The sequence below is a fragment of the Arachis hypogaea genome, chromosome 2 (genome assembly GCF_003086295.3).
Source record: "Arachis hypogaea cultivar Tifrunner chromosome 2, arahy.Tifrunner.gnm2.J5K5, whole genome shotgun sequence".
Lineage (NCBI taxonomy): Eukaryota > Viridiplantae > Streptophyta > Magnoliopsida > Fabales > Fabaceae > Arachis > Arachis hypogaea.
Window position 1 is genome coordinate 31,067,215 of NC_092037.1, and position 10,122 is coordinate 31,077,336.

A 10,122-nucleotide genomic window follows, 5' to 3' on the forward strand; every position below is an offset into this window, starting at 1 on the left:
TTCTACACCAGATAATTCACTAGTATAAGAATCAAATGACCAAACAGTGTACCTGATGTAAAAATTTTGATTAGATCGAAACTCTTAGGTGTTTGAGAATAAGAAGAAGAGTCTTAGAGAGTTATTCTTTCAAGCCATGAAGCTCGCTAATGAATTCAGAAGGCATCAAATCTATTTTTATCTCTTATTCTCAGGGCTGGTAATGGGTAGAGTAGAATAGAATTTGAATTCTATCTAACTTTATTCGTGGGTTAAATTTTTTTTTTAAAACTTGATCCTATTCTATTCGCGAGTTGAAAATCTTTCAACCCTAACTCTACCAACATCCTAAAATTTTAAACTCTATCTTACTCGATTCTACCTACAAAAAAATTAAAAATTTTTAAACAAATATAAAATTCAACCATTCTAAATTTTATGCATATTAATAAAATAGAAAATAAAAAATAAGTTCAAATTAAAATTAAAAATAATAAAATTTTAAAGACATCCAATATAAAATTATAAATAATATGATCATCAACTAATTTAGTAGTTATTTCAAGTTTTTATAAGAAGATTGTATCTTCAATATTCACTTTTTTATTATATATATATTAGGAGTGCAGTTAAGATAGGATAGGATATACTCTAAACCCATATTCTACCCTATTTACAAACAAATTTGCACTCCACCCTATCCTATTCAGTCGAATAAATAATCCTACCCGAATAAATTGGTCCGAATTGGATACCGCATCATCTCTCTTTTTTTTAGAACTATCATAAAGATCATCTTTTATTAACTCTATATAAAAAAATTTGATTAATTATTCACAATCAAAAAATTAAGAATAAAAATAAAATTAAAAATTAATTCGAACATTAAAAATAAAATTAAACATTAAAAATAAAATTAAACATTAAAAATAATTTAAAAATTTTTGATAAAAATTAAAAAATATATATATATTTTTTGGGTAACTTAAAAAAAATTCTTTACCCTTAAAAAAATCAAAAGAAACCCTATATGAGCTGAACCCGCCCCAACTACCCTTGGCTCTTGCTGCTGCTACTACTACTACCTTCCTCTTCTCCCCTTCCTTCCCCCTTTCTGTTTTCCTACTCCGCCAGAGTCAGCGCCTCCGGCAATTGGAGCTCCGTTTTCCACGTCTCCTCCTGCTCCGTTCAACTCCAGCGTCTCCGTTCTCACACTCACGCAGTCACACTAGCCTCCAAGAGAGATCAGAGAAAAGAGAACTGGTTTGCCTCCTGCGTCCGCGCTCGTGCTTTTGAATCCGCCTCTGCCTCTGGTTCCTCCGCCGGCGGCTGCTTCGTTCGCCTCCTGCGTCCCCTTCTGTTTCCGCCGCTGCTTTTTGTCCTGCTCGGCTGCTCCGCTCGTGCTTCTGAGTCTGCTTCTCCTCAGCTGTCCTGTTTCTGGTTCGTTCTTTTTCTATTTTCTCTAATTAGTATATTTAGTTGCTTTCTAATAATGTGTTTGTGCAGATATATGGTTTTGAGTTTTTGGTGTTAATAGCTTAGAAGGTGAGAGCAGATGTAATAGGCAAATAGTTAAGAGTTATGATAATTTGTCTTATGGTTCAAGGTGTGAAAACTGGAAGTGGCAAATAGAATTATGTCACTGTTAGGTGAGGGAGGGAGAGACGAAATTGGTGAACAGAATTAGTTCAGATGTCTTATGAAATTTTACGAAAAATCGATACTGTATACCTAATTTTATATGCCTAGTGTTATCCTATTGATGGTTTTTGTTGTTTGATTTATTTTTGTTGTAGAGCTGCGTTTTTCTCTTTCTTTGAACTTGTATGACATGGTCGTTGGACTGCCACTGTGCTCTCTTAGAGCTTCTGCTAACCATAAAAAAAAGGCAAATAGGTTATGGTGTTGCTGGGTTTTGTTCTGTTTTGGTTATTTTGGTTATTTTGCATAGGTACTGCTCCTGAGTCCTGACCAAGTTTATTCTTGGGACTTGGATCCTGGGTCCACTGTTGTAGATATTTTTATCTTTAAGTATATAAAAAAAGTATATAAAATGTTATTTTTATTTTATTATTGTATCAAACAAAAGGAAATGCTAATCTTGGTAGTTTATTATCTTTTTTGCATTAGTTATGTCTAACAATGATGACTCTTATTTCCGTGGGGAAACCAATTCCAGGAGCTTAGAGTTCCACAGTGAAATATACCATTGCCAGAGCGAATGCACCATTGTTAGCTCTGCTGTGGTGAAATTAGGTTTACGTTGATTTAGGGGAAGTGAATTTTCGCCATGAGAGGAGGAAGGAAGAATTTGAAGAGAGCAACGGAGGAACGGTACATTACCCTTCAAGATGGTCAATCCATCATGCAGGTTGTCTCTCTCCGTGGCTCCAATCTAATTGAGGTAGTTCTTCACAACTTCTACATCTTCGAAATCATCTTTTCATATCACTTTTGTTTTGATCCATGAACCTCGTAACATTCTTATCCATTCAAATCATTTAAATGGATAGTAATTTTTTGATAGCTCACTTCATAGTTCATATTGTTCTTATTGGTGTTCTACTATGATTATTTTCTTGTGTCGAAGGTCATGGATGCACGCGGTGAGAAATCATTAGCGCTATTTCCTGCTAAATTTCAGAAGAGCATGTGGATAAGACGAGGTTTGTTCTATATAAGCAGCAAAGCAATACCCACTGTTCTAATTTAGAGGCTATTGAACATGCCATCTCCTTTTGTCTTCTAAAAGTTGAAAAAAAAAAAGGACTAATGCTCAAAATTATCCTTGAAAGATCATATATGAGTGAATTTAGTTCCGGAAAGATTCAACGCCTCAATTTGATCTCACATTATGTTGGTATTTTGCAGGACTAAATTGAGCTTTCAAGGATTAATTTGAGCATTAACACGAAAAATTTAGCATTTTGCTTTTGTTCTCTAGTAATATTGTTTCTTTATCATAGTAAACCAGTGGACGATGGTTCTCTATATCCATTTGGGTATTGGGACAACTTTAATGCTAATATGTTATATGATCTGTTTTAAAGCAGGGTCAACTCTTGTTACCATCACAATTTGTTGAACGAATCCGATCCATCAGAATTGAAATTATTAATTCCTTTATCTATACTGCTACACTTGTAGTTGAAACATTGATTATGGCTATGTGAATAATCTATTTAGGGAACTTGCTGTGTTTTATGTAACTTTGACCCCTCAGCGAATGAATTTCGGTTCAGCATATATAGAAATTGGGCTGTTTCTTTTGAATTAATTTCTTTGGCCTCCACTTCATCTGTTAACCATTACAAGTTGATTTCTCAATGTGCAGGGAGCTTTGTTGTAGTTGATGAAAGTGGAAAGGAAAAGGCTCTTGAATCTGGTAGCAAGGTGGCTTGTCTTGTTTCCCAGGTTCTTTTCTACGAGCAAGTTCGAGCACTTCAGAAATCTCCAGAATGGTGTGCTCTCATTTCCAGCTTTGATTTCTAGAGTTCTACTTGCATTGAGTTTCCCTGTTGAATAATCATTTGATAACAGGGTTTTACTATCCAACTAGAATTTTATATGGCAGTTTTCATTGGTAACCATATCAAAGGCACATCTTATACTTCATTGTTTCCATGTAGGCCTGAAACTTTTAAATCTGAGATGGTTGATGATTCAAATGAAAGGAGCAGCTCCCAACAAGAAAACAAGATGGAGAAGAATGATGACAACGACAACAATGAGGAAGATGATGACGACAACGATGATGATGATGGACTAACCCCATTGGAAGCCAATACGAACCGGATGAGACCTTTTGAGGGTCAAATTGAAGAAGACTCGGAATCCAGTTCAGATACAGATGCTTGAACAGTGGTTCCAACTTACATGGTCCAACCAACCATGATACAAGTGATGGTCCCTGGAAAAACCAATCAAAATAGATTAGGAAATCTCTTTTTTACCTTCTCTTTTATTTAAATTTTCATGATGCGGAACTCAAAAAACATCCTGATAACTTGGGGTCTACCCATTGTAGAATGCTTCTTGAAGGAATACCTGAATCTTTGTTTTTTGAGTTGTTGCCATTAAGTTATGTTTGACATTAAAACTCGCACAAAATTAACAAAGTATATCACATATTTTGCTACAACATCAAAAAATTGAGCCTCGGTGTTGCCCTCTATTTTTCGTCTTTGGTTCTTCAAGTTAAACCTAGCAGAATAAAATGGATTCCAACTTTGTTTAATCCATGCTATCTATAATCCAACCACTTACTGACCAAAAAAAAAAAAAAAACAAGGAAAAGAGAAACAGAAAAAAAATTACTTAACATGACTATTTTTAGTATAATGTTACATCAATGTGATCACATTTGTTTTAGTGATTACATGGCATGGATATGATATCCACCCTTAATATCTAATCATATTATCAGGGTATAAATACGCTAACTACATATCTGGAAATTGAATTCAGAATTATATGAGGACTTTAAAATACCCACATTAACCACTTCTATGCACAACAAATCATTTATACAATGATGAAGCTATGGATAGTTGGATACATACACTAGACAAGGAAACTTTACATTCTTGGTCCTCCCCAGCTTTTCAATTCAGATTCACTAAACATCTATATTCTGTTGAGACTATGGGTCTCTTTCTTGAGTTCGATAGTTTTATCATAGATGAAGTTGTGAACATTTTGTAGGTCTTCCACTGAGGTCACATGATGGAGGGCCTAAAACATTTGATGAATGAGAAGCTAGTTTTCTGTTCTGCGGCGAAAACTTGAATACCTCTGAACATTCACCGCATTTAAGTTGGCAATGTCCTCTTTTAGAATGGAGAAAATCTTCAGGCAACCGCAGAAGGTTCAAGCATTTACGACAAGTAACAAAAGGAGCTCCACCAGCTACCGGCCGATATTTCCACTTGGTCATGTGTTCTTTCTCCCTTAAATATCTCCTTAACTTGTCAGCCCTATGCTTGTGAGTGTCAGATTTTGTTTCACTTCCATACACTGGGAGTCTAGAGGTAGTGGACCACTGCAGACTGGAAGAATAAGAGTGCCAAGGAGAGTAGCTATCTAGGCCTGGATAAGACCTGAATAACTCTTCACGATGGTGAAGAGCACGCGGATGCAAATTTGCTGGGAAATGCCACTTTGTAGGATAGCATTCTGGACAAGAATGATAAATGTGGTGCACACTGCTTGTTACCTCATCTGAATAAGGTATCTGAGAAAGTTTATGCCTTTGGTGACAGCCAACTTGATGATTACATCTTTCGTTGCATCTAAGATAATCCACACCACGAGAAAATCGTCTGCAATGAAGGTCATGGTTATGATGTGAAGGAATATGCTTTTCCTTATAACAGACTCCTGTGGATAGTCTTCCATTTTTTGTTTCCCTACTCACATGGTGAGTTCTGTTGAGCTGATCCTGTAAGTTGTGGATCATTCTTAACAGTTTCATCTTTTCCTGGTTAGTGTCCTCATACGAGTCAGGCGAAAGAAACCTTGAATTGCGATAGAGGTCATCGTGCAATTGATTTGACATTCTGTTTCTTTCATAGTGAGATTGGGAACTGCTTCGATGGAAAGTCATTCTTGATGGAAGCTCATCTCTCTTTGTTCTCATCCAATGTTGATGACCATGTCTTGTAGTAGTCCCCATTTCTTTGTTTTCTTGATTTGCTCTGCTGCCTTTCATGTCATGTTGCTTTTCATTGAACAAATGTGATTGGTGTTGTGTTCCAAGATCTCCATATGACATGGGGTTAACAAGACCTTTTCCCTTTCTGGTCGTTTCCTCAGAAACACTATTAGGAGAAGTGTTTGTGTTCTCAATGCCATCATATACATAAGTGTTTCTAGTGGTAGCGGATTTAGAAAATCCGGCTCCCACCATACTGTGAAGCGTTGGACTTGGATTAACCAGCATTTTGGTATCTAATGTTTCCACAGACCTCACGCGATCAAAGCTATGGTGAATACCTTTCTGAGCTTGCTTCTGCAGTTCACTAGAAGATACATGATTACCAGACATACCTTCATCAACTTTATCAGGAGTACCAGGAAAAATGGTTCCCTTTTCAGATACAACGTTCTCAGTTCTTGAGCTTTTGGTGGTAGAAATACTTTCAGCAGTGGCCACTTCAGATTTTGCACCAACTAGAGCCTTTCGTTCGTTGTTCGGATCTCCACTTGGAACACATAAACTAAACTCCTCTTTTCTTAACAGGTTCCCATTATTTATCTCTTCCGCTTCTTCTAAGTTGCTTTTAATCATTGCCACTTCAGCGCTTGCTGCTGCTGGAGCCGACTTGTCATTATTGCCATCTTCACCATCTGATCCAGAAATATCTTCTGCTTCCTTCACTAACAAGTTTTCAGTACTTGACTCTTTTTCTTCTTCTGAACCAATTCCTTTAATTTCCACTTGAGGCTTTAAATCTTTTGTAGTTGACTTGTTTTTGTTATCATCCTCTTCGCCTCCTAGTAGCAAACTCCCATTATTTAACTCTTCTAATCTCCCTGAATCACTTCCATTAACTTCCATTTCAGTGTTTGAACCTATCAGAGTTGAATTGTTGTTATTGGCTTGTTCTCGATCACTTCCAGAAGTTAACGCGTTTTCTGACCCCTCCGGTGACGAGTTTCCAGTGTTGAACTCTTCATCTACTTCTGAATCACTTGTAACTTTCATTTCAGACATTTCTCCTGTTGAAGCTGATTTCTTACTATTGTCATTTTTATCCGGAGAATAGAAAAACTCTTTTGATCCTTCTGATGCTAAGTTTCCACACTCTGTCTCCTCGATCTCACAGCAAGTGGTTTTATTGGGCACTCTACGCCTTCTGAGTGTCAACTTATAGCTATCCAGCTCACTTTCTAGTTCTTCATTGGATAAATTGAATGGTTGAAGCTGATCCCTTCCAACATTTTTATCCATATAATATTCTCCTGAGGAAAATGAAGTAGCTTTCGCTTTCGGACCATTTTCTTGAGGAGCCACCTGCTTCCTATTGCCACATTGTTTATCTTCAGAAAAAAGATACGATGTTCTAGGAGCTGCATCAGTTTTTTGTGTACTTGATCCTTCGATCACATTGACACTTCTTCGCTTCTTAGCTGTATAGATGGAAGCAAAGGATTTCAATAGTTTATAACAAGAAGTATATAGAATCCGCAGAGTCATTTTTATAACTTGGTAAAAATAAAATATAATCAAAATAGACTTGACAATCAAGCAAGTAGTATTTGATTCAGAGTCCAAAACATTTAAGTCAATCAAGAACAGAGAAGTATATAACAATTTTGAAAGTTATGGTCAAACCAAGTACATTGTGTAAGTGCAGCAGCCATAAACTTCACTTCTGAAAATTTTTTGTAGAATAATTTCTCTCAAAGAAATTCAGGAAATTGTCAAGAGATTTGACAATTTTCTGAATTTTTCTCACACGACAATACAAGTTACCTTAGAAGTGCATATAAATTATTCTCCATCCAAGGTTTTCCAAACAGAATAAAACTTTAAAGGAGTACAGTGGTATAAAAATTATTAGAGCTTTCACCTTTAAGAGTTGTGCCACATCCACCGCACTTGTAGATATCATATTCTGTAGGCTCTTGAAGAAGTTTCCGGCATTTCGGACATTTAACCACGCGAACCACCTCACCAGACATCTTACTCCAAAGAATCCAAATTTCTTGACCACAAATTTTGAACAGAAGTGATTGTCAAAACCAATATCAACAAATTACAAAAACTAAGTTCCACTCTGAGTTTCTGCATTAAAAGAAAAATAAAAGAGTTCAGCTAGGATTTCTTCAAAAGTGCAAAACTACTGTTCTTTTAGAAGAACTAATAAAGTATGTTATTCAAACAAATGAAATGTAATAGGAAATGAACATAACGATTTAGAATACAAATTTTAAAACATATTTTATAAGTTGAGACAAAGATGATAATGATTGTGACTCTACATCAGCTAATCCTACAACTCAAACTTAGTTCAACCTTAATGATGATTTTAGAAAATGCATTTCAACTTATTAACTGCTTATTAAGGTACTTATAGATTACCTACTAAAACAAGAATTTAGTAGTTGAATTCAAGTCATAGTGATGAAAAAGCAAAAGAATATGGCATCGTGATCCAACCTGTTCAAAACTTATTAGTATGTATTATTTTTCTTTTCCCTATTTATAACGTAGTATATCTTCCAAACATTAGTACTAAATTACTGACATGATAAATTGCATTGGACTCCTGAAGATTGATATCACATATTACATTTGTTTATTTGTAAAAGCACACACTAATATGTTACGAGATTTAAATTTATTCTCTTATATAAAATATGACACGAACTTTTTTCCTTGAGAAAAAAAAAATGTATGATAAAATTAAGAAGTACCTGATACCACTTAATCACATGAAATTCCTCTGTTATGGGTTTCCCTAAGTGAGAAATTCTACTTTAAAAGAACAAACTCCAGTTTTTATATACAGACAAAAATGCTAAAACATTTACTTCAATTCCTTTTCTTTTTGCACTATCGAAGTTCCGTACCCCGTGGTCCTTTAATTTGTTGTATTAAACGACAAACAAAAAGTGCTGCAAGCTAAAAAGGTAACAAGTTCAACTGCTCCTTAATTTATTTTTGGTACACCACATCATGTTTAACTTTAATAATGCCACGCAGAAACACAGGGGAAATTATTATGCCTTCAAGCAGGTTAATCTCAAATAATTTAATACAATTCCATCAATTAAGTATGCTGAGTTCATAGTAGTAAAGTAATAAACAGCACCGGATATATATATATATATATATATATATATATATATATATATAAACAATTTCGCATAAAAAAATGTAGAGTGTTGACATATTCAACCAAACAGAAGATATATACAATTTAAGAGATACTATTCGGTATTCAGTGAAAATTAAATAAACCGTAAAAAGTAATATTTCACAATGCATGCCACAACAAATAAAAAAGCACGAGTGACATGAGATTGTATTTGAATTCTTTCTGTGAAACAAAAAATACAAAAATAGAAAGATTTCAGAAAAGACAGAAACGAAGATCGGTATTTTCTATCTTTACGAGAAAAGGTTCTGTTTTGTGCTTCCGTTTCCATAATAAAACACATTTCTATGAAATAATATGTAATTTTCGTATCTAGGAGGAGGAGGACGCATTGATACGTAGAGCGAAGGTTTAGTTAAAGAAGAGAACCTGAATTTTCCGGTTAGATTATTGGATGCGATTTCATGGATATGGTTACAGCTTAGAGAAGAAGCTCTGATGAGTTAACTAAAATTGTTGAGCGCCACGAAGCGGAAGAAGAGAAGAGAAGGAAGGATGAGGAAAATTAAAAGGCATAGTAGGGAAGAAAAGATGTTTATTCTCGATCTTCTAAGAAATTGTTCAGAAAAATTGAAGGAAAGATATAAAACTAAGAGAAACTGAATGGAGAAAAGAGTGTGAAAACGAGAGAGAGAGAGAGAGAGAGAGAGGTGTTGTAGTGTTGTGTTGTGTTGATATGATGATATTAGCCGTTGTTTGTTGTTGTGTAAAATGGTGAGAGGGAGTCTTCCATTTCGTGTTTAGAAGGGATCTACATGGTGTAGTCAACTTTGACCAAAATCATACCACTTTCCTTTGAAATTTTCCTTAAGCTTTACTATAATATTTCCTTTTTCTAATAGGTATTCTAAAAATACTTATTAGCAATATAAACATAAACTTTTTTTACAGTTTTTTTTGTTTTATTAAAAACGACATTTTATTTTGTAAGAAACTATTTTGGAAAAGATGTATATTTTATTCTTTTATACTAAAAAAATTTAGAGTGTAAACGAGTAAAATTAATCTGATTATCTGTTTAAGTTTAATTTGATATATTTATATTGGATATCTGACAGATAATCTAATCTAATCTATTTAATAAGTGTGATTATATCCGATTTTAATTAATCTAATCTATTTAATAAGTGTGATTATATCCGATTTTAATTAATTTAGGTATCAAATTTGGAATTGTAAAATCCAAATCAACCTACTTACCTAATATATTAGATTAAAAAATAAAAAAATATAATTTTATAATCACTTTAGCCACTTT

The 10,122-nt window shown here is 34.4% G+C and overlaps 2 protein-coding genes across 3 annotated transcripts; one reads left to right on the top strand and one right to left on the bottom strand.

Annotated features, from left to right (window-relative positions):
- The first annotated feature begins 973 nt into the window (after positions 1 to 973).
- Positions 974 to 4,216, top strand: LOC112742321 (uncharacterized). The gene is made up of 5 exons (XM_025791560.2): positions 974 to 1,419; positions 2,159 to 2,383; positions 2,570 to 2,645; positions 3,314 to 3,440; positions 3,609 to 4,216. The coding sequence occupies exons 2-5, from the start codon at positions 2,270 to 2,272 to the stop codon at positions 3,835 to 3,837; spliced, it is 546 nt and encodes a 181-aa protein (XP_025647345.1). The 5' UTR covers positions 974 to 1,419; positions 2,159 to 2,269; the 3' UTR covers positions 3,838 to 4,216.
- A 61-nt stretch (positions 4,217 to 4,277) lies between these two features.
- Positions 4,278 to 9,651, bottom strand: LOC114925091 (uncharacterized). 2 transcript variants are annotated; one of them, XM_029291873.2, is made up of 3 exons: positions 9,234 to 9,651; positions 7,554 to 7,768; positions 4,278 to 7,110 (listed from the first exon to the last, which is right to left on the bottom strand). In XM_029291873.2, the coding sequence occupies exons 2-3, from the start codon at positions 7,663 to 7,665 to the stop codon at positions 4,655 to 4,657; spliced, it is 2,568 nt and encodes an 855-aa protein (XP_029147706.1). In that variant the 5' UTR covers positions 7,666 to 7,768; positions 9,234 to 9,651; the 3' UTR covers positions 4,278 to 4,654. The 2 variants fall into 2 exon arrangements, with proteins under 2 accessions (XP_029147706.1, XP_029147707.1); XM_029291874.2 differs by having other exon boundaries at positions 7,554 to 7,688; positions 9,234 to 9,415.
- Positions 9,652 to 10,122: the final 471 nt, after the last annotated feature.